Source organism: Phaenicophaeus curvirostris, chromosome 6 (genome assembly GCF_032191515.1).
Source record: "Phaenicophaeus curvirostris isolate KB17595 chromosome 6, BPBGC_Pcur_1.0, whole genome shotgun sequence".
NCBI classification, from domain to species: domain Eukaryota; kingdom Metazoa; phylum Chordata; class Aves; order Cuculiformes; family Cuculidae; genus Phaenicophaeus; species Phaenicophaeus curvirostris.
The window spans coordinates 15,865,286-15,889,124 of NC_091397.1; the positions used below are offsets into that span (position 1 = coordinate 15,865,286).

General features: G+C 37.0%; 1 protein-coding gene across 11 annotated transcripts in view; it reads left to right on the top strand.

The window, feature by feature from the left end:
• ARHGAP12 (Rho GTPase activating protein 12) overlaps positions 1-23,839 on the top strand; it is a 73,893-nt gene that overhangs the window by 39,151 nt on the left and 10,903 nt on the right. For 6 of the 11 annotated variants that reach the window (XM_069859385.1, XM_069859387.1, XM_069859377.1 and 3 more), the window contains 8 exons: positions 290-370; positions 6,301-6,426; positions 9,969-10,043; positions 12,440-12,501; positions 14,075-14,156; positions 16,469-16,591; positions 21,171-21,275; positions 21,501-21,599. In XM_069859385.1, the coding sequence (XP_069715486.1) occupies positions 290-370; positions 6,301-6,426; positions 9,969-10,043; positions 12,440-12,501; positions 14,075-14,156; positions 16,469-16,591; positions 21,171-21,275; positions 21,501-21,599 (753 nt within the window). The remainder of the gene's footprint in view (positions 1-289; positions 371-6,300; positions 6,427-9,968; positions 10,044-12,439; positions 12,502-14,074; positions 14,157-16,468; positions 16,592-21,170; positions 21,276-21,500; positions 21,600-23,839) is intronic. The other 5 variants (XM_069859386.1, XM_069859388.1, XM_069859381.1 and 2 more) reach the window with 2 other exon arrangements.

A 23,839-nucleotide genomic window follows, 5' to 3' on the forward strand; every position in this document is an offset into this window, starting at 1 on the left:
TGATAAGAGTGAGATGTGCCACCTCCCGAAATATGTTGTGTGATATTGCAGGACTATTTTCTGAGGAGTTATAAAAGGAAAAAGTATTGGTGAACCCAATTCAGGAAGCTGAAAACTCTTGCTGTCTTCACTAACTAACCATGGTTATTTAATAGAGGTTGTGCACTAGGAGCTGCTGGAGTGGATGGCACATTATTAAAAATTAACTTTAAATCCCAAGAATCAGAGGCTTAGTGTGTTACAACTGTCACTCTGATTACATTTCCTATCATCGTATTTCTTTCTACAGTGGATAAAACATGCAGATGAACAAGGTAGACCATACTACTACAGTGCTGATGGTTCCCGATCAGAATGGGAGTTACCTAAGGTGAGTGACCTAAAAAAGAAACTATTACAAACTGGGGCTTTTCCCTCCTTTCAATAAATGTTCTGTGGGACCTTTAGTGAGAGTTCTTCATCACAAGAGGACTTGTATATTGGATGTGATTATTTCTCACTTTTGTTGTGGAATTTCTGATTGTAGAGAGAAAAAAAATATAATCAAGGGCACAAAAATGGATGTACGTAACTATTCAGATGTCAAGTAAGATCTTGTGTCTTTGAACTGAGCTTTTCATGCAAGGCTGCAGAATAATATCTGTGATTTTACTGAGATAAAGAAAATGTCTATTGGAAAAAAAGAAATTTTATTTTACTAAAAAGTTTTCTTGAGAAACTGTAGCTATATTTAGCACCCTCCAAAATGTTGCTGTGGACAGGTGATGAAAGCAGAAAGCTGACTGCTTGTAGGAGATTTTTGTGGTATTTTTGAGGATGATTTGGTTTCACCAGAAATATGTTCTAGTATTTATTAATTATATAATGAAAACAGGAATTTTTATGAAAGTGACAAAACTAGGGACACTTGGTAGCACGAGGAAGAACCTAATACTAATTTTTACTTTGAAAACTGTAGGGTGTTTGTCATAATGATGTAGTATTAAGACGTCTTTCCTGCTTTTAGGATGTTTGATCAGTCCTACAGAGTAAAGTAGCCATAAAAAAAAAAATTCCTTGCAGAATGGTGTGCATAAGTATACAGAAGAACACATTTTGTTTTAGAGCAATTATTGTTTCATCAGCTCAAAAATTGGTGTCCTAAGTTACTTCCACTTAAAGGAGCTACCTTAACAGATAGTGCTTTCATAATATTTGTGAGAAAATATTTAAAATAAAATTTATGAATGCAGCTGTGCACTAGACTGTTTTGTTATGTCAGTAAAAGGATTTATCTGAGTCACTGAAGAGTTGAATTAACTTTGTGAATTCTCCTATGTAGGCCTGATGTGTTAGATAACTTAAATTTTGGAACCTAAACAAACCTAACAGTGTAATCTGCAACTATTGATTTTAAAAGCAATAAGTCACAAAGATAAATCAGAACTGTTACCCAAGGCATATTAATATAAAGGGGTGGGGTAATTGTCTCTTAGTGCATGATATTCTAGTGATTCTAAGCAAACATCTGAGCTCCATTAATAGCCACCTCATATTAATAGCCACCTGCAGAATAAAACATTGCCTCTGCTTTGGAGTTTGTGATCTGATATGTTCTTGTTTATATGGAAATCATCTCGCATTGCTGTTTATAAATTTTCCTTGAAATTTGTCTCATGAACCATGGGTTGAAGTACTCTTTAATTCCTTATTGGAGCATTTAAATCCAAGGTGGCCAGAAATATAAGGTTAACAGAGGTAAAGGAGCAATTGATTCTTGGATTCATGATCCAAGAGCCTATGTATTTCCAGAAATCCTTAGCTTTTAACTCTAAATGCTGTGGAGTAGATTAGATATCTCAGCAAATTATTTAGCTAGCTTATGTAACTATATATCTGAAGAAGATAACAGCAGAGATGTTACACTTGTGACTAATCAAAGCATGACTGAAGATTAATCTCTCAAATTTTACTGAAGCTGGTTCCAAAAGCACTTGGGAACAAATTAATTGGAAAAACAATATTGACTGTGGAACTGCTTTGAAGAAAAATAATCTGTATTGAAAACTCTTGAGTGGTAAGAGAAAACTGTAGAAAGGCTTCAGCATTGTAACTGTTGCTTAAATGCAAATTAAGTTATTAGGAAAATAACCCTTCTCTTGGTCAGTTTTTTTCCCAGTGTATTTACTTCAAAATTGCCTTCCAAAATTTGTTGTGAAATAAAGTGATGGAATAGCATCGTTATGTAGTGCTGTTAAACCAGAAAAAGAAAAGAATCATTTTGTTAGATGGTTCTTCATAATCTGGACATCGTTAGAACTAAAAATCATCTGTAGGTTTCTTGGAATCACACATTAGCTGAGCCAATAGTATAACCTTAAAAATCTTCACTCTTCTAGCATTAACTGTAAATGTGAGCATGCTCGGGAATAACACATGCAGTATTCTTGTGCATGTGTAAGAAATTGTGAGGGTATATACTTGTTGGAGGGGGCATCTGTGAAACAAATTACTTTAGACAGTCTCATAAAAAGCCCTCCAGTCATGTATATTTAAATAACATCTAGAAGTAGCTGAATGCCTCTGGCTAAAAATGATGTCTCGAATGGAGTAGCTTTGACAACTGCTGAGAAGCCTATTAAGGCTCCCAATGAACATGACCCAGCTTTTTGCAGTGGAAGAGAACAACATATGGAATTCTTCATTAAAATTAATAATAATCTTTAACTGTGCTCACCTATGCTCTCTGCTGCATTCAGTTGTGAGCTTGCATTTAAGCAAATGAGAAGTCTGCATTAAGAGGGGAAAAGTTAAATTGATTTCAGGAATGAGAACTCTCTAATTTCTAAAGTTTAAAATAGTCTATCAAAATGGGAAACAAAGTGAGGAAAACTGTAATAAATATAAGCTCGAAGGGGAGGTAGAGAGGGCAATAAAAATTAGATATAAGTGTTCTCTAATTCGTCTAGTTGCTGTGCTGCTTGATTTGAGGTAACGTGTGTGTGTTGGCATTCTTATCTACTAGAATTCAGTGCACTAAACTATCATTAGCAGTAGTGAATCGTCATCACATTCTTGTCATAAAATCGGGGATTGCTTGGCGAAAGTTGAGACACTCAGCTGATGTGGGGAGGTAGATGGGATTTAAGGACAAAAGTGCAAGTGATGACAAACCTCAGAGGAGTATGAGAAGGCAGTCAGAATTCTTCTTTCTTTCCGTTTAATGTATATGTTTGTAGTCAAGAGGTCTCGTCTGGTCTTCCTCATTTGTCCTGGTGTTGGGTGGCTCCCACTCCCCTTTCCTACTCCCAGATAAGATTGGGGGTTGAGGGAGAAATGTTCCCAGCTTTTGCTTGGGCAAGCAGAACAACCTGTGACAATCAGTGCTGACTTGAAGCTCTTCTTCAAGAAGTCTTAGTGAACCTGGGGGCTAGAAGGTGAAGCAATAGATGTTCAAGGTAGCAAAGTGAACTAAAGTAGTGGGTTATCCAGATGTGTCTTGAAGTTACTTGTACAGTTGAGATAGAGCTGCTTGTCCCAGTGGCTTCCTCGTTCTGTGTAGGTTCTGTTCCTTCAGTGCAGATGCTGGCTCCAACTGCTGCTGCCTAGATGTCCAGAGAACAAGGAGTCTTCTTGCCCTAGAGAGAGAAAGGGAGTGAAGTTCTTAAAAAGACAAAAATTATTCTTTTTAATAAATTTATGTAGGTTTAAGGAAAATGTTATTGATGTAGTTGATAAGAAAAGCAAAAGCTGTAACGTAGGTGTTATGTCCATTGCAGCACCAAAAAATTTTATTCAAAGCTGCCAACAGTAGTATTAGTACCAACGAGAGGCTTTGTTCTGAGGCAGCATGTCTTCAATTTTAGCCAGTCTACTGGGACAACTGCAAATAACATAGCAGGTTATGAAGTGGTGCTAGAGTTGCTAGGATATCAGAGTATTTTTAAATGCTGCTGGTTTGATTTCTGATTGCAGGAAAGTAGAGTAAAATGTTTAACTTCAGATCTTTACTTTCACTGTCTGCTGCTTCCCATTCTTTTTTCCCTTCACTCACCCAGTTCCTTTCACCTGGCTGAGGATGTTAAGGCAAACCAGGAAGAATCTTCTTTCTGTTTCTTAAAGCTGACAGATCTGTGTCATCTCCATAAGAACGGGGACAACTGCTACAAATAACTCAGAGGTGTTACTTTTATTTCAGTCACAATTAGGCTAGGACAGAGCCTTGAGCCATGCCAGTAAATATAAATCATGCCAGGCAAAGCTGGCTTTCAAGTAGCTGGTGAAGGCTTTGAACAAGTTCGGCCAGGAAAATAACCCTGTGTGACCTAAATTTATGCCACTGGTGTACTCACTCTACACCAAGAGCTGTTACAACAAGAAGTCTTGTGTTACTTGGTGCGTGCAGTCAGAGTATAAAGAACTTGCTCACGTTCTCCCTTCCTGACAGGAGATGCTCCTGATGAAATAGGAGACACACTAGGGTAATGTGCTAGAGGGATTAATATAATGGGACAAATTTGAGTTTGTGGAGGATTTTCAAGAAGCATTAATGTGTATGTTTGGAGTTGTGTGCTACATTATCAAAAGCTTTAGCATTAAGAAAATAACATTGCATACTAAGAAGATGCTATTAAGGCACGTGGTGTAGCAGAGATCATCCTAGCAGGCAATTGAATGGGTCTAGAATGGGTCAGTTTTTTTAATGTACAGCCTTGATCTCTGCCTTCAAGATTACACCAAGAAACATAGAAAACCTGTGTAGTTATGTAAAAATAAGATCTTGTGTGAAGGAAGGCAATCCCAGCCTAGTTGCTTGTTGGTGCTGGTAAACCGTGTTAAGTATCATTGTAAGTGCCTGTTGAAAAGGCAGCAGCTCTGCAGGCTGGAGTCCTATAGGGTGTCAGTAAGTGAATCTGACCTGAAACTGTTCTGCAAAGCTTTTTGAACTAAGAAGATAGGGTTGGGGCACACAAAGGGTAGCAGGGGTGATGTGGTCTGACCTGGCTGGGCTACTAGCTCTGGCTACTTCACTCTAGCCAGTGGACTCTGCCTGCTCTAGGGAATGGCTGGTTCATTTGGATAACGCAGTCTGAAGCAGTATCTGTATCTCAGTGTGATTCTTCCTGGACATCGCAGGTCAGTCCATTTATTTTAAAAGTGGAAGCTTTTCTTGAGCCCAGAAATACGTAAGCTTTTTATTTCTTGCCCCTCTGTCTGTCTTGCCATGTGGTCGTTTCCTCCTTCCTGCCCCTCCCCCCTTAGTTATTTCTTCATTACTATTTGTAATTAATAAAACAAACAAACACAAAACAAAAGCCCATAAGCACCTGAGTGGAAAACATTTCCTTGACACCTCTACTGTGAGAAAATGGGACGAAAATGTCAAATATTCCCTTTAAAGACTTGTCCGTTTACTTACACTATTTGTGTCACCAATGCAAATCATATAAGCTGCTAAGTTGACTGTAGCTCAGTGTTCCTGAGTTGTTAGCAGTCTTTGTTAATGAGCTCCATATACTGTTGCTTTGCTTTCTTTTTAATTGTATTTTGTGAAACTTCACAGGTCCTTTCTCTTTCAAGACTAGGTGGTCTGTTAGAGGAGTTAACTCTTGATGGCTTGTGGTGGTTTAAAGACACCTCTTAAATAAAGATCACCTGCAAAATTAGGCTTGTGCCCACATCATAACTCTTAACATAGACTTAAATTCAAGATAAATTACCTTAAAATAAGCCTTTGTTATAAACTAAAATTCCTGGAGTTATTAGAATTGAAAATGAATGGAGGATTTCCATAAATAGTATTCACCAATGTCACTGAAGTGTAAATGTATTTCTGAAATAAACGGTTCTCTTTCATAGCAAGAAATACGTTTGAACTATCCACTGAAATGCATTAGAACTGCTGCAAGGAATGCTGTTTGTGGTAATCATAACTCTCAATCTAAATACCTTACTGCAGGTTTATAGTTTTCCTTTTCATACACAAGAGCAGGATCCGTGGTTTAATACTGTCAGTGCAATATGAAGAGTAAATGCAGTTTGGTTGCAAAACCTGCAGTAAGATGTTGCACAAGAAATCAAACATTTATCTGCCAATGGAGAGTATTAACACAGTAGGCCAGTCTTAGTTACTGCCTCAGAGGGGCTACAGCAGAAAGGGCTGTTATGACGACTCAATACAAAATAAAACCAAGTTTTTTTCACACCCTTGGTAACATCAGTAATCTGAAAGTTTACACTGTTCATGTGTATGAGTGGTATGTCCAAGTCTTATTTGCATTAATTAGATTCTATTTATAGTTTGATTTTTCTTTTTTTTAGTATAATGCTTCACCACAGCAGCAGAGAGATATAATAAAGAGTAGGAGTCTGGACAGGAGGCTGCAAGAACCAATAGTTTTAACAAAATGGAGACACAGCACAATTGTGTTGGACACCAACGATAAGGTAGGAGCAAGTTAAACAACATACTGGAACACCAGCTGTCTCTGATGTGTGAAGTAGTTAATCTAACAAAAATGAGTATGCATGAATTACACCTCATTTTTCTTATTCTGTTGTATTGTGTATAACATTCAGTGAAACCAAGGGCTGTTCAATAACTTCACTACTGTAACTGTGAGCAGTAGCTCATTTCTCATTATCCTTGAAATATTTTAACTAGTGTTAGGTCAGCATTTGGCATGTACAGGCATTTTACTTATAATTGAGGATCTACTAATTCAGTTCAGGCTTTGTAGTGTAAGTAGAGTTTGAATTCAAGAATTATGTATCTGGGTGAGGTTCTAAGGTAAGGTATAGTGGTATTTCATGCCTGAATGTTGTTGTTGTAGGAAACAGCAAGTAGGAATACACTTGAAAGATTACAGATGAATAATGGAAATATTCATATAATTGAAATAAAATTGCACTTGCTAAAGTAAAAACTGTCTTAAAATCGTATATAGTAGTATTGCATAGTGGATTTTTCCTTTCATGTCTGTTCCATTGATCTCCACAGTAATATCTCGAGGAAAGAGGAAAAAGTTGTGAGTGATTATAGCAGCACTTGTAGTATTGTTATCGAAGGACAGAGGACTGTACTGAAAGTGCTGAAGTGCTTGGCTTTGATCCTGTCCAGAGCTGAGCTGGGTGTTTAGTCTGAAAAGAGCTATGGGTCAGTAACAGCAAAAGCTGTTTCCTGCCTGTTCTTAGGGCGTGTTCTTGATAGTCTGGTTTGGGCTGTATAGTAACAGATGCTCTTTAGGCCAGCAAGGGGACAGAGCCTCTCCCTTGCTGTCCTTCTGCCTGTCTTTCTCTGGTTGCATTTTTGTCACATCTGTTTCTGCTTGTGCTGGGACATCCTTCCTGTGAATGAGGAGAGGTGATTCGAAATGAGAGGAGCTGAAACAGTGTTGCAGGGTGGTGACTTGCTGCTTTCTGTAACTTGGCAGCAGCCAGCCCCAACATTCATAGAAACTGAAGTACTTTGTAATGCTGAAATCTTAGCACAGGCTGCTCCAAATGTGATACCAGGAAACAACATTGTAAGCTCCCTTTTTCTAAAGATACAGGGAAAAATGAAATTAATGTAGATTTGGGAGTATGGAGAAAAGCTTATAAGTGAGCCTGTGTAATCGCAGATGTCAAACCCAAACTTAAATGGACAAAACACAGTAGCTGTAATGAAAATGGATCTGTTGTCCAGAATGTTAATTGCCTGTCCTGTTGTTTCTGGTACATTTTAATGACTTTCCATTTTGAAATGGAGTATAGCAGAGAGGGTTGTCATGAGTTGACTTAGTTCCTTGGAATAGGGTTTATTTGATTTGATCTTAAACTTTTGAGCTGTCAGTATCAAATATATCATATATGATGCTGAGGAGGCAGTGGACTGTGCTTGGATGGAGACTTTGCACCTGTATGTGTTAGTTTAGATTGAGTAATTCTGAGGTACCTCTACTGCTCCATTCCCCTCCCTGCTCCTCACACATTCTGTACAGTGTGTGTTCTGATACTGCATGAGGGATGTGAGACAGAGATAGGAGACAGAGTCCTGATAAATCAAAGCTGAATGGGCGCTTCTAGCCTCAAGTGCTATGAACAGTTAATTTGGAGGGACCTTAAAGTTTTTGCCTCACTTTTAAAGAAAGACTTATCTGTTTTGGGTTTTTTTGGCTTAAGATTTACTTCTGTTTTGGAATAACCTTTGTGTAGTGCTGCACAGAGTGAAGAAGCTCTTGTGAAACATTGAATCAATGGAGTTGTTTATTTTTCTTCAACCCTAGTTTTCAAATAGCAAGACTTTAAATGTGGAGCAAACATGAAAGTACAAATGCCTAGATTCATGAGCTACATTTGTAAGGTCTAAGTTAGTAGTTTAAAGTTTCTTTAACAGCTTTAAAACATGCAGGCAGCATGCTTTTTTTTTTTTTTATAGTAAGGAGACCATTTGATTCATATTAAGCACAATGTCAGTGCTTTGAGAAAGTTAAAAACGTGTAGTGGAGCAATAAACTAGTGCTTTGTGAAAGGACTAAATCTGTTTAGTGCATTGATGCACCTGTTTTTTACCACTGGCAGGCACACCGCTATATATTTTCCTTTAAATTAGGAAAGGGAATAGTACATGACCGCAAATACTGGATTTCTTGTTCCAGAGTTGCTTAGTGTATGAAAGGTATCTCAAATTCAGAATGAATTAGAAAGCAAAACAAATGTTATTTGGCTGGATAGGCACATCAACCGCAAGCTAGCTTTTTAGCTGACTCCTAGGAAAGCTATTTTGTTCCTTATTTGTTTTTCCTGGAAAAACAACACAACTCAATTCTATGAAAACAGACCAGTCAAAAGAGCGCTTGAAATGTGTTGGTATAAAAGTAGGGGCTGCCATGTCTGACAAGAATTTGAAAACAGCAAATGTACTTGTTAACTGTTTATTGACAGTGGCACGTACCTGTATAAAGCTGTCATCTGAAAAATTTGGTAAGCAGAGGAAAAAAAAACACCTTCCTGAGAGAGGCAATGTTGATCTCCTTATTTTGACCTTTTTTTTTTGCTTCCACTACAGACATCTGAAGATATGGAACATTTAGGCTGTTCTTAGGATTGCTTATGTTCTCTGTTACGCTACTAAAAGAACTAGTGGGCCACTTTTGTAGGTAGATTTACAAGGGAATTTTAAAGCACGAGTGTGCCGAGTTTTATGTAGTGCTGGAAAAGCAAATTGAAATTGGGAGAGCTATCAAGGGAATTAAAAAGAGGGAGGGGGGAGAAATATGCTAGCACAAACAGAGAGCAAGTGATGTTTTTCTTCTGTTTGAAATTCTTTACCAGATTTCCCAGCAGTGCATTTGTGCAGTGCAGTCATCACTTCAAAGGAAACGCATGTGCCTTTTTTTTTTTTATTTCAAATAGGCAATTTTTGTACTTTTCAGAGATTCAGTACATTCTGGTCCGTAGTTGAAGTCCAGTTCAAAACAAAAACCTGAGTCTCTAGAATTTTTCAGTGCTTAATTGTAAGGAAGGTAATGATCCTGACTTACAAAAATTAATATAGCATTTCTACATCTGTAAGAATTTATTATACTAATCTTGTATTTACTAATCACAGAGATTTCTGTTCTTTAAAATCTTGGTATTTATTATGTGATGTCCTGTAATAAGTTAGTTTTACAAAGGTACTTCATAATTCAATAACAACATTTTACAAAAAAAATCTGCCCCTTAATAGGGGTGAAAGCTTTGCTGTAAGCTGATACAGTATGCATTAACATTTTTTTCAAATGGATATGTGCTAATTAACCCAGTTTGAGTTTTGTCTGTAAATCTTATTAGAACACTGTTGAGTAAGCAGGTTTATAATATAACCCTGAGAGTATTGTGAATACCTAAAAAGTACATTCTTTTTGTAGTGTGTGTGTAAAGAGAGAGAAAGTATCCTTAGGGTTAAAAAAAATTAAAAGAATTGTAAGACTGATAATAATTTGTTGCCTATTTGAATTTTATAGGAATCATCAACTGCTTCTAAGACCAGTTTTCCTGAAAATGAGTCTTCTCCTTCTTCACCAAAGCATCAAGCCACAGTCAGTATGCAAAGTGTTTAAATAGATAAGTAGATGTTGTAGAAACTGGGCTGTTCATGATTAGATAATTGAGGGTAAGCCTGCTTATTATTGAGAAAAATAATCGGATAAGAATATTTGAAGGCTTTAGATTTTAAAAGGAATGCATTGCTTCCAACTGTGCTTTCTGGAGAAATGTAGATGTCTTTGGCTTAAGTACAGGTTGGTGACAGGAAGTTAAGTTAAAAATTCATGGTGGAATAAAGTTATATGAGATTATGGAGAACTGTTTACTTCCTCAATAGTCATGTCTTCTCACCTAGCAACCTGGCAGAAACAAACTCTCCCTTTCCACAGAATCTCTCACTGTCATTAGACAGTAATAGCTTGTAGTATTTCTTATCTTTCCTTTTTACTTGTGTTTATCCTCTTGAAAAGGACTGGAGGACCTGGCATAAATAAACTGTGTTTTTGATTTAGCAGAATAACTACGGGGAGGAAAACTTAAACTTGTTAAACACATAATGAATATCGGCCAATTTTTTTTGCTTCAGTTTTTTTGAATATGATCATTGCTTTTTAAACAGTGGGAAATAATTCTAAAAATTAAGTTTTAGACTTTTTTAAAATTTTGGAGCTATCTTACTGTAGCATTGAAATATGTGAAATATTTTAGCAGCTGTTTAGTAGCTGGCTCAGGACATTACAGGCACAACTTCTGTTTCATTCTTGCTCTGCATGCAGAGGAATGATTCTCTGGCTTATTCATGCTGATCCATTCATACTACTCTTCAAACAGTTTTCCATGACAAACATCATTTGTTAAGCAAGCATAGTTGATAGTCTGACACACAAGCAAGTATTGCTGGATGTTTTCTAATTTCTCGAAAGATGGCTCAGACCTTGCATTACTAAAAATGCATTTTGTATATGAACTGTGCTTTAGCTGTCCCCTGGTATTTAAATATTACAAAGAAAGCTGGTGAATTTTTGTGTATTTTGATCCTTAACCTGCTTCCCGCTTCCTCTTCCACATTTACATTAATTTTCCCAGTAGTACCCCCTAGCGTTGCTGATAAGTAGGGCATTATGATACTTTTTCCAAATAATTCTTCTTTGGAGCATTCCCAGCAGTTGTCTTTAAGGTTCATGAAAAACAGGTCTGTGTCTTCGGTAGGAGTGTTGTCACAGTATTCCAGCAAAAAAAAATTCTCTTCAGTATTGTATTCTGCAGTTATGATCCACTTATATTTGAGATTTAGGGGAGGATGCTGAAGAGGATGTATCTCCTATTTGCATTGGAGCTAGAATTGAGGTCTTTTTTGTTATGTTAAAACTAATTTGGGTCCTTTCCCTAGTTGATTGTTTCAACTAATAGCTTAGTTATTAATTTACAAGCTGTTACTGAAAATGAATTGATTAAAAAAAGGATGTGACATTCCTTTTGCACCATTCACAGGTAAGACAATGCTGAGATGACAGGAGAAAAGGATAGAATTTATTACCTCATCTTGAGAGTAAAAATGGCAAAAATTGTAAAATTGGTGTAAAACCTGATGGTTTTCCTTTTTATCCTAGAATATTTTTCAAACATTCCTTTATGTTTGGTTTAGTGGTTTAGTGCTGAACTTGACAGTCTTAGGTTTACCGTTGGACTTGATGATCTTAAAGGTCTTTTCCAACTGAAATAGTTCTGTGATTCTATGTTTTTTATTGTTTGTGCATAGAAATATTGAACTAGAAATATTTGCACCAAGTATTTGAAACTTGCAAATACCCTTCCTGTTCAGCAATGTTTTTTCCACTGTTCACTGACTGATGTCCAGATTTGTACAGAGGCAAACAAATATAAATTATATTCACCAAGAAGACATAACTAAGTAGTTTAAAATTCTAACATTTTTCTTGAGGATAGGAAAAAATAGGACATCAAAGAAATGTTTCACTTAGTCTGTTTTTGAAATGAATATATTAATATTTTTATGCATTTCAACTATATTTTACTTAGAATATGCAATTATGTTAAAATAACTTGGAAGAATTTTGTCAGAGAATTTAGGCTGTCATCCATTTCCTTTTTTTATTTCAGGACACAAACACAAATAGTTATAAATTTCATTTAAAATTTCCACTGTCTAGTACCACAAATGATTTAGTTTAGCTTGTCCAACGAACCTAGGCCTTGAAGAAAGAGATGTTTTTACCTTCCTAGTGGTAATGAATACTTTCTGAGAGGAATTTTGGTTTTGCTCATCTCTGCGTATTTAGATATACGTAAGACAGTTTCTTGAAGTTATAACATGGACAAAGATGGCTGATTGCCAGAAGTTGATTGTTTGGGGGATTGAGTTCAGTGCTGTGATGGCAACAGAAGCAGATTTTCTTTTATATTTGTTATGCCTTACTCTGTCTTACAGGGTCAAGAGAAGTACGGGTTATTGAATGTGACAAAAATTACAGAAAATGGGAAGAAAGTTCGGTAAGTCCTGGACTTCTAGAAGTACACGTGCATAGGAGTTTGTGTAAGGCATCTGACTTTTGTATTAGGACATCGTGCTAGGTTTTGCAATCTCTTACTTTCTGTCTGAATTTGCCTTAGATGTTTTCCTGTAAGACACAGTGTTTCCTGATCCCAAAATATGTTGCTAAAGATAATGTACTTTAGAGAACCAGAAGCTCATGTGTGCCAGGGCTTCGTACAGGACAGTGATTTCGTGAAGGTGTACTAATAAGGCACAGCTTTTTAAAATGGGATTGATTTTTTTTATATAATCTGTATAGGTTATTGCCTGTCTGGTTCCTTGGATAAAATCGGTGCAAGAGGGGTTTTCAGACTTTCATTTAATCTGCTTCAATTTCTAAGACGTGTACATGTCACATGCTCCCTAGTTCTTCCTTCACTCTGCTTGTGAAGGGTTTGAAGCAGAATGTGTCACTCAGCGTTGGCCTCCCTGAAGGTGATGAATGACCTCGTTTCTAACTTCCTTTCTCTGCCTCAGAGGCAGGCTTTTAAGTCATAATGTATAATCAAGTAATACTGTGTAACTTAGATATCTAGTGTTCTGTGAAGAGTCAGTGTTGAATTCTGCACAAGTGTGGCACATGTTCAGATTTAATTTAGTTTTGCTTTTTTACTTTCATTTTTTAAAATTTAATTTTAAAACTTAAACTGTATTGTGTCTAGTTCAATGTTTCCCAGACTTTTGATACATGAAGCACAGTTTTCCTGAGGATTAAATGGTCAGTACCCAGCTGATCTTCCCGAGCCACCCTGACCTAGTCCAGTGCAGCCAGGGAGCGCATCTGACTCCCGTTTTGGTTCCTAAGAGCTTGGTAGGAAAGGGTGGACAGTGGCTTGTGTAAACTGCTACTGGTACAGTATACTCTCACTGCTTCTGTTGCATCTCTTGGAGTCATTGGTCTGGACTGGTCTGCCGTAAAGAAAGATGCAACATGGCCATCCTGTCACTTCGAGAGCTGCTCAGTAAGAATTCGTGTTTGGGCAATGGGAATAGATGATCAGAGCTTGTCAAGATTTTTATTTTTTTAACCTCAGAAGGACAGCTACTCTGGCATAAAAGCAAATATTCAGACATCTGGAACAACTGATTTGTTTTTTCTACATTTTTTACGTGTGTAACAAATATGTTATTGCCAATGAGCTTATTAAACATGGGAAACTTGCCTCCCAGTTAGAAGTGATCAATCAAGTTCAAAATTATGAAGTACTTTGGCATAGTCGGCTAACTACATGATAGGCTGAGCATTCCAGATTAGCCCCTTTGAAATTATAACTGTACGGTGTTTCTCCTGGTAAAGTGCTTCCACTACTAATTACCTTTGTTTGATTTAGACTTTGATGGTGAAACTGGGACTGTTAACATATGTTCCTTTCAACAGATATGATAGTAATTAACTCTTACTGATGGCACTAATGATGGTATATGTGATTAAGTATATTAACACACAGGTCAGCTGGGCAACAGTGATTGACAGTTTAAATATCTGCTTTCAAATTCAATTTATCTTATGTTTGTTTACAATATTTACAGAAAGAATTGGATGTCGTCATGGGCAGTGTTACAAGGTTCATCCCTGCTGTTCACTAAAACCCAAGGAAGTGGAACTGGCTGGGTAAGCTCAGGAACAACCTCCACCCTCATTCAAGTGTTGAAGTGTAAAACGCAATAAATTAAAGTCCTCTTATTTGTAGAGCTTAAATACTGAGATGCATGCATAATTTAGAAAAAATAAGTGTGTGTAAGTTAGCAAGAAAATAGTTTAGTGTAACAGTTATGTGATTATGATTGCATAAGAAAACCAGTTGTACTTTCTTACATTTCAGAAACATTTTTATATTTGATAAGTAAGAAACAGATAAAGAGATATTCAGGTCCCCTGTAAGCTTGGAAGTTTTGCTCCAGGCAAAATATTTTTGTGTTGCTTACTCTGTGTTTGTCTAAACAATTTATTTTACCATTCTTGGATATTTTTTTGTAAACTCTTGGTAATTTTGAATGTGATACATGCAATAAGGACAGTAGTCTGACACTTGGCTTGTTGTGTTGGACTGTTTGAATAATCTAGTATTGTTGTCATATCATTTAGTCTTTGCCTTGCTGGGTTCCGTGTTTTGTTTATATCCGCATAGTGCATGAGAAATATTTTTATCTATTTTGATGCCTGATAAAGACCTAAAGAGAAACGTCACACTGAAGATGGACAATTATTCAGTTTTTATATCATATCTAGTTTAATAGCACTATAATTAAATTGGCTGTATTTATCCAGCTGCATTCCTGTAAGAATAGGTATAAAAATGGTCCTTTATGGCTTACTTACCTACTTTCGGAGGTCTTACATTAAGCTGTGTGGATCTCCTATAATAACTAAAAAGAGGTCAGATTCAGTGTTCCTTATTCCAGTTTATTATCATGCAAATTTCAGCAAAATTTTATCTTGCTTATCTATCCTCTCTTGCTGCGTTTTGCTGATCTTTCTGCTTGGCTCACTTTCTCCTGCTGTGCTTCCTTTTGGATAGTGAATCTGTATTGACAGTTCTTTTCTAAACATTGAGTCCATTTCAGAGCCCTAAACACCATTTTTTCCCCTCTATTGCTGTAGAAGGGGTGGTTGGAAAGAGTAAAATTGGACAAGATAGTCAAGCAGAAGGAACAGAGAAAGGAAGGAAAAAGAATAAAGATTAAAGAAATGAGATGAAGTAAATCACCTGTAAACATTGGGGCACTAGATAAATAGAATTACCATTATTCATCATTATTCATCTTATTGCCAATAAGAAAATGAACAGGACTTGTGATTTTTTTTTTTTTTGGTGTGTGTAACTTTTTTTTAACGAAGTACGTCAAAGAAATATTGAATAACCTTAAAAGGTGAGCTTTGGAGCAGGGAGTAGTGGAGTTTGGAAGGTTTTAAAACTCGTTTCCTTGCCTTCCTTCATGCCCTTCAGTCATTGTCTATTGTTTAGTCATGTTCAGTTTCATCACCCTACTTCATAAAATGGAAAATTCCTAGTCATTCTGAGGTGAGCATTGACATTTAGTCCCAATGCACAAAGAATACTATTATTTTGGCAGTACACTAATATTAATGGTGGAAGCTGGTAGTTTCTGCAGTTCACTTTTGTAGCTAAGCATCCAAAAACTACGTTAGTTTTGTAGTTATAAATGTTTGGGAAGTAAAACATCTCACCTGAGTAACTAATTCCAAAAACTCTATTACAGATGCTAATGCTCTTAATCCAAATGTAGCTGCAGATTAAAATATGATTTTAGCTGTATGTTGATATCAAAACACACAGTGCTAAACTTAGATACTGTTTATGAGTGCATGGTACTGTTATGAACATATGACCAAGAGAATTATGCATAAAAGATAATCATGCAACTCTGCTTATTGTGCAGGGTTACTAGTATAAGTTGTGTTACACCTTCCAAATACAGTCATTTGGTGGGAAAAAAAGTAAAAAGTAACACAACTAGTATAAATTGCAACGCTGTCAAGTATACGTACTGTCAAGTTATTGGAGTAGGGTTAGCAAAATAAATATCAACAGTATGCAGGGAATAAAGTGAAACTGGAAATCTGAAGGGAGAATCTCTTTCAAGACCTTTGTGGTGTATACCTGCATACTCGCAGTTGGCTTTAAATATGCAATTGAATAATCAGTGCACACACACTTTTTGCTCTCTGAATTTTTTTTTTTGGGGGGATGTTAAAAATTCCACCTCACTTCTCAAACTTTGATCTGTTTCAATATTTTACTAAGGTGAAGTCAAGTCTTACAGATTGAAATATGATAAAAATTGGTTCTTCATCTTACAAGAAGAATATTTGTTCAGCATTCATCTAGTGATTGATATAACCATATCATTTTTGTGCATTGTTTTGTGATTTCATCACTTTTCTTCCTTTTTCTCATCAAGTCATTTTGCCAAGGGAGCTCATTTCCTGAGCTCTTGCTCTCGCTGCTTTCTTCTTGGAAAAATGCTCTCAGTCGTCGACCTGCTGTCACCTATGTAAACTCTGACCAAGTTTCGGCTGTCACTGTATGTGTTCTTGTTGCATGCCTCTTGTCACTATAAGGCTGTTTGCCACTAATCTTGAAAGTAGATGTGAATTTTTCCAAAGCTTAAGTTTTGTCACTTCCTTTAACACCTTGTGTATCCTTTTTGCTGTTTTCTGAAGGTCATCCAAGGTGCAAATTAACACAAGTGTATTGCAATAATCCTGTAATTGTTCTAATGGAACAAAGTAGAGAGAGGATCTGGTTCATCAGATCTCTAGTTCTCTACCAGAACTCTAATCACAAATTTTTATACTGTTTGGACCACTAGTGTCTTGACTAATAAATAGCATGATATGGTCAGTTTTTTAACAGATACTTTACATCTAATTCTTTCTAACACAACTAATTTAGGATGTTTATAAGATGCCTATGATGCCTTTGCTAAAATGATGTACATGCTGTTGGTTAGTTCTAGCTGTAGTTGGAATATCAAAAAATGTAAATGTTAAGCATAAAATCCTGAAAGAGAAAGAGCTCAAGGACGTTCTAGTTATATGCCACATACAGAAAACTGGTGTAAATTTGTAGGACTCATATATATATATATAAAAATATAAATAAATTTAAGCATCTGTAGGTAGTCATGTAGAAGTGCTGTTTATGAGAAGCTGGTGAAAAGTTGGTAGCTAATATGGTAGCTTATTGCTCAAGGTGGATGAGGAGGAATTTAGACAATGAACTAGTCTTAGAAGAAACAAACAGGCTTGACTGGTTGGTATACTTGGTTTTTAATATCAATTTCTCAGTGCTCTTATCAGAATCAAACTAAAACTTTCATGGAAAAAATATGCTGAAGATGTTAAAAGCAGTGTGTCAATAATTTGACTTCCTGAGGATTTTAAAGTGTTGGTAATGTTTAAAACTATTTTGGGATCTTGGTTTATATTTCCTGAAGAGTAGAGAAAGAGCAATATGTTTTGAGTTTAGTGAAGATTCTTGAGACTGTTTCAATGACCGTTTTGATGACCAGTACCTTAATTTTGTTTTTCTCCTTTGTAGGAAGGAGTAACTGTAGGCTTACTCAGTTAACCTTGTTCTAAAAATAATGCAACAGCCTTTTCTTTGTCTGCCAAATTCATGGCTATTTATGTGGAAGACAGGAAAAGATAACTTGTACACAGTTTGGTATCTTTTAAAATGCTACTTTGTAGTAGACAATCTGTGGATTTTCTAATATGTCTTTTCACATAAATTTTAATTTTCAACTGTTGAAAGAAGGTGTCTCTCAACTTCTGTTGTGAATGAGTTTCAGTAGCTATTGCCAGATTTTAGCAATGGGGCTCCATAAAAAAACAGCAAATAGTAACTGTTTAGATGTATTTGTCTGTCAACTTTCTGTAATAGGTACTTATCCTCAGTGTCAAGTACAGTGACAATTAAACAAAAGTGGGTAGACTTCTCAAGGAAATAACTGCTTTTCAAGGTTCATCTGGGCAAACTCGTTTACTGTTTTATACTGCTGTATTTGCAGCCAAGGATGTTATGTGCATTACTGCAGTTTATCAGTATTGCACAGCTGATTTGATGGGAGCTCAGATGATTATGATGTAAACTATTTGGAATGCAAATACTCCTGTCAGTCTGGTTTCAAAAAGCTTCCATTGTTTCGCTATGACAATAAAGAATATATTTTTTCTATTTTTTTTTTTGTTAAAACCAGTAGGGTCTGAAGCTCCCTTACCAGCTACAGAGGAGCATCTGTCTCCTTGGCTCTATTTCTGCAGTCCATCTGTGGGTGAGGAGGACTTGAAATTAAAATATTCTATCCAACTCTAACTAGAAACAGAACTATGAGAATGGCAGGTATAATTTAGATATCCAAAATCTTCCCGTACGTAACATCCAGTTCTGTTTCCAAAGAATGCTGGAATATATCACAGTACAGACTGTGTGGCTTGTCCTGTGGGACCTTCCAGGACTCGGAGAAAATTCCTGAAAAGATTGAAAAGGACTTCTCTTCATTGATGTCAGCACACATCTTCAAGGCAGCCCCTAAGCTACACAGCATCTGTGTCTAAAGCAAAAACCAAACCAAACCAAAACCCAAAACCAACACCCCCCCACCAACCAAACAACTATTTCCAAAAAGTAGAAGTTCATATCCAGGACAGCTGGAAGCACTTTGCATAGAACTCTCACACTGCTGCCTGCTCCAGACTTCCCAGACAGCGCCGAAGAGAAATCCAGTAAGAATACAGTGTGAGCTTAATAAGAGCGGAATTTATCCCAACTAGTGCTGACTTGGTAGCGCACTCTGTTTTAGGAGAGCTGGTTTTATGTCTAGGTGGCAGCAGATGCTAAAGGGAAAGGTTTTCTTTATTTACTGCTCCCAACAAAACCTGCTTGTGTTAGGAAGGTTGTATTGTCCTTAGCACGCAGAGCATCTGAGCAGCCCTGTACAGGACTTGGTCCTGGGAGCTTTCCAGTAGAGAAGAGGCTGCTGGCATGTCATTTTCATACACCCATGACCAGAAAAGAACCTAAACTTAAATCCAGAATTGCTAAACTTAAAATTTCCTTGAATAAAGGATTTAAGTTTGTGATGACTATGTAACACGTTGGTATATCAGGGGAGCTTTGCAGAGAGGCTGGATTATTTCATGGGTTTCCCCACCCTTGGGTCTCTTACAGCAGTTTGGGCACTATTTGTGTGAAGAAGTGGGGGAAGACTTCTTTTTTTCCCCCCTTTGAGAAATTTAGCTTCTAGTTTTTTTGTTCTGTGCTTCTCTGAAATGCTGAAGGGAATTGGGCCAAAAAGATGGGTGCAGAGTGCAGAGGTGTTTGAGGCAATACTCCAGTCTGTCAGGTGGGGAGTTCAGTGTGCTGCTGTGTTGGATTTCTTTCCTTGTAGTTAAACCAGCAGTGATTGTCACATTTTTTTATTGTCGTTTTTTTTTTTTAATTCACCTGTAGCAAAACATCTCCTGTGCTTCTCAGCATCATCTAGATGGTGTTTCTAATGACCCCCCCTGATTCTGTTGGGGACTTCAGCAGTAATCTCCTGCTCTCACAAGCGTTGGACTCTATATTGTTCCCCCCACAAAAACGTGTCAAGATTGCTCTAGGCTATCAAGAATTGTGTGGTTGGGGCACTTTGGTTTTTTGTGAAGCAGTTATGTGAATCTCTTGTAAACAGGCAGCTGCTGCCTAGCCACCCCCTACTGCAAGAGACACAACGGCCCAGAGATAGTTCCTATTCCAGTGAGCTCCACTGCTGAGCTGGGCTTCTCACAAAAGCTCTGCTATAATTGATAAGAAATGTTCTTGGATGAGGTTTCTGGGGACTAAGTTAGAAAGTGGAAGGTTGGCATTGGGTAAATTAGCACTATTACCCTCTTTTAGTGTTTTTTTGGCTAAAATTAAGAAGCTAAGATGCTGCTTTCCATTCAACACTTAATTGCCCTTAGGACTCAAGGCAGGGAGATTTTTCCAGTGGTAAACAGCCTTTCTAAAACACAATTAGCATTAATTAACATCCATGCTGGGGATTTAATCAGAAGCAGCAGATTAGTTCTGTTTCCTGAATGTGGTTTGGTTTTTTTTGTTGTTGGTTTTTTTCCACCTTGCATACAGCTGTTCTTGTACGGACTGGAAACTTCATATTCGCAGCAAGGAGCTTGTCCTGGGGCTTATGTCTCCCAGAGGTGTCACACGTGCAGCATTCACACATCAAAGACTTTTTAAAGAAATAGAAAAGAATCTTTCTGATGGATCAGATGCTACAAGCTTCCCCTAGAACTGTAGCATTAAATTTCTCTGCTACAACCAAGTGACTTGCAGCTTTCCCAGTTGTGCCTTTTACTTATTTTACTCACAATTAGGGTTTTTTGTTTCTATGGGTCATTGGATTGGTTTCTTTGGAGAATGATATGTAAAGATATGTGGTGTAGGCTCAAACTCTACTAGAAATACTTTGTTTTTGAAGTTTGGGGTACCTAGTAGAAATGTAAAAGTAGTAGATAGAAGGAGCTCCCTGATCTTTTCCCCCACATTGTTTGAAGAGTTACTTGTGGGTTAAATGCTTTTCGTTAATTACTGTAGTTATTTGCTGTTTGTCTAGTAGCTACAAATTGAGTTCTGTTTACTTGGTAGGATGTACTCCAGTATTGCAATAGAAGCACTACAGAAAAATATAAAATAATTACTTCTGGTTTTATAGAAAATCATTAAGTGACAGAATGCTGTTTTTTGTTCACTTACTTGTTACCAAGTTTTGTTTAAAGCTTGGGACTATCTTGACTAAAATCAAGACATAATTAAATGCTTCTACCATTTGTGACAGGAATAGAACTGCTGGAATATGGTCAGCATTTAAACCTAAGGAATTTTAAGGGCTTTATGATGAAATGCCTTTAGTGGGCCTGCTTGCAGGGTGTTTTGTGTGTAGTTTTTGTTTGGCTTTTGTTTTCCTGGTATCATGCCTGTTGACTTGTACTACTGTATTTGGGTTAAGTTGTTTAGACTGTAAGTAACATATGTTACGTTTAGAGGACTGCAAGACTTCGTACCTGTTAAGAGTGAGTTTATTTTTGACATCATTGTTCCTTTTTTTTTCCCAGAAGTTTGGTGTCAATCAGTCTAAGCCAGAATTCACAGTGGATCTCAAAGGAGCATTGATTGACTGGGCCTCAAAAGACAAATCCAGCAAAAAGAATGTTATTGAGGTGAATTACTTTATTTAAATCCAGAATTATATGTCCATTTAAAATATATCTCTATAGGATATGTTTTTAAATTTTAAGCAGACTATTTACTGTTTTCACTTGTAAGTGGCTGTATATTATCTAATAGTTATGCCAGGGAGAAGTTTATTTTGATTTAGGTAATTTCACTTTTGAGTTCTAGAGTGTTTATCAACTCTGATGATATTTGTTTTTATTTCTTTAAAGCTAAAAACACGCCAAGGAACTGAGCTCTTAATTCAATCTGATAATGACAGCTTTATTAATGAATGGTATAAAGTTCTTTACCATGCCGTCAACAATCAGGTATGTGTTTGGATCGTGGAGGCTCTGTTTTCAAGGTAATGTTATTTAGTGAAATAATAATTGATGTAACAACTCCTAGTTCTTCATGTACATCTTCATCTCCCCATTTAGAGTGCGGGCAAGAGGTTGAGGACATGCAGTTCCTTGGTGGTGAGATATAATTAATAGTGGCAAGGGAGGAAGGGTGGTCCACTGGATTAAGAACCAGGAGATGTGGGCTGACCTCCGGCTCACAAATGAGCTTCCTTCTGTGGCCAAGTACTTGTTCTGTCTCTGTGAAAGGTTCTGATAGAGGAGGAGGAGTAAAATGGGAGGACATCCAAAGGAGTGCTTCATGACATACGTTAATCAGCATTTGATACTGCTGTTCACTTAAGGCTGCACTAAAGTGCACATTAAAAGCCTTGGCAGAAGACTGTATTATCTCTTCTTATCAGACAGTGTAGTGCCAACAATTTAATCAACAGAAAAGTGATCGAACATTTGCTCTTATTGCCAAACAAAATTTACCATCTTTGAACTGAGAAGACGTTGAAGAAGATCTTGGAGAAAGTATTCCTCTAACTTCAGGTTGACTTCATGTATATTCTTAATTTCTGTAGCTACAGTCCCAGCTGCTGCCTAGAAGCTGCATTTATGTTGTTTTTTATGTTAGTCAGTGGCCTTAATCTCTCTTAGCTCTGGTAGTTTTTTTACACATATGGGTGTTTTCCACTCAAACACAGCAGACTAATATAGATTATGTATTTTTTTTCTGAGTGCTCATGGTTTAGGCTCCCAGTCTTCTGCTCAATCCTGGTATGGAAATGTCATGATCCTTAGGAACCAGGCAAGGCAATCACTCAGTGATACTCTTCTGTCTGCCCCAGGCAATACAACTGAGGTCACTTCCTCCCTCCTTAAACGTGAATGAGGATGGAAGGGCTGGGATATAGCTGAGAAAAGCGAGATGTTATGTATTAGGTTGAGGAAGTCTGTGGTGGTATCGGGGGAGTTTTTATCAGTGCTCTGGAGGAAAAGGTGATGTATTACTGCTGGGAGCTGGTAGCCAACAGAACTAAGATTACAAGGGAAAAGTTCAAAGTGTACATTAGTACCCTGCTTGATAATTCAGAGCTGAAGCTTTGGCTACAAAAATCCATCAGCTCTGAAGAAAACTTCTAATTTTGGGAACTTTATGGTAATAGCAGCTATGAATCTTTTTCCCAGGACAGCTACGACTAGTTCTAGTGTGATGAGACCTTCCTCTAATGAAGATACAGCTTAAATTCTGTTCTCTTTGCTCCTTCAGACTGCTGTTGTGGCAATATGCTGTACAAGAGGAATAGCAATATGTAAAGGGTGTGGCTGCTGCTTTTTATGTACAGAAATTTCCAATTTATTAGATTAACTTGTTCCATAATACAAACTAGATCCCAGGTGATTTTTCCGAAGCATTTAATGTGAAGAAAACACTGTCTCAATGGCCTCAGTGGCAGAGGGATCCTTAGCAGAGGCATTGATCAGGTGGTTGAAATATTGATCTTTGATATGTAAAATGGCTATTAAAAGCTTTTGAAAAGCAATGGGGAATGACGATATTTAAAGTGAACATTATCTTGAAGGGCTAAAGCGAAGCTTAGTTGAAGTCATACTTCTGCTCATTCACTGCTCTGGAGTACGCAGTCTTGCCTTTTTTATTTTTACATGTGCTTCCTTGTAACAAAAGACTCTGTACTGTTGGATTTTTTTGTAACTGCATAGAAGTCAAGTTCACTGCAGGTGGGCAGTTTCACAGACTTTGGTATCTGCCTCTGGAGTACATGATCTAAATTTTCTCTTGACTCTGCTTAGTAAGAATATGCTGAAAGATCAGTAACACGGGTCGAGGATTTTAAGCCCTGGTGTATTTACTGTTTTAGAATTAATTCAGTGTGTATATTGACAGTGGTGAAATTTTCTGCCAACACTCTGTTTTCTGTCACAGAAAATTGTAATTACAGAAGCTAGAAATAGGGTAAATGCTTTAGAAGTGTTCTGTAGACCCTATTAATCAGGTGCTTCTGTAGCAGACCTTGTAAATGAAATAGCTGACATTTGTCTACTGGATCTGAAAAAACATTAATATTGTTTATCGGTTGATGTAATTAAATGTTATCATGAAAGGCTGGTTATACTTTGTTCAGAGTTCAGCAAAACTTTGAGTCTTACGACCAAATCATTTTTCTGAAAGTTATTCGCTCTGCCAGTGAGAATGGTAT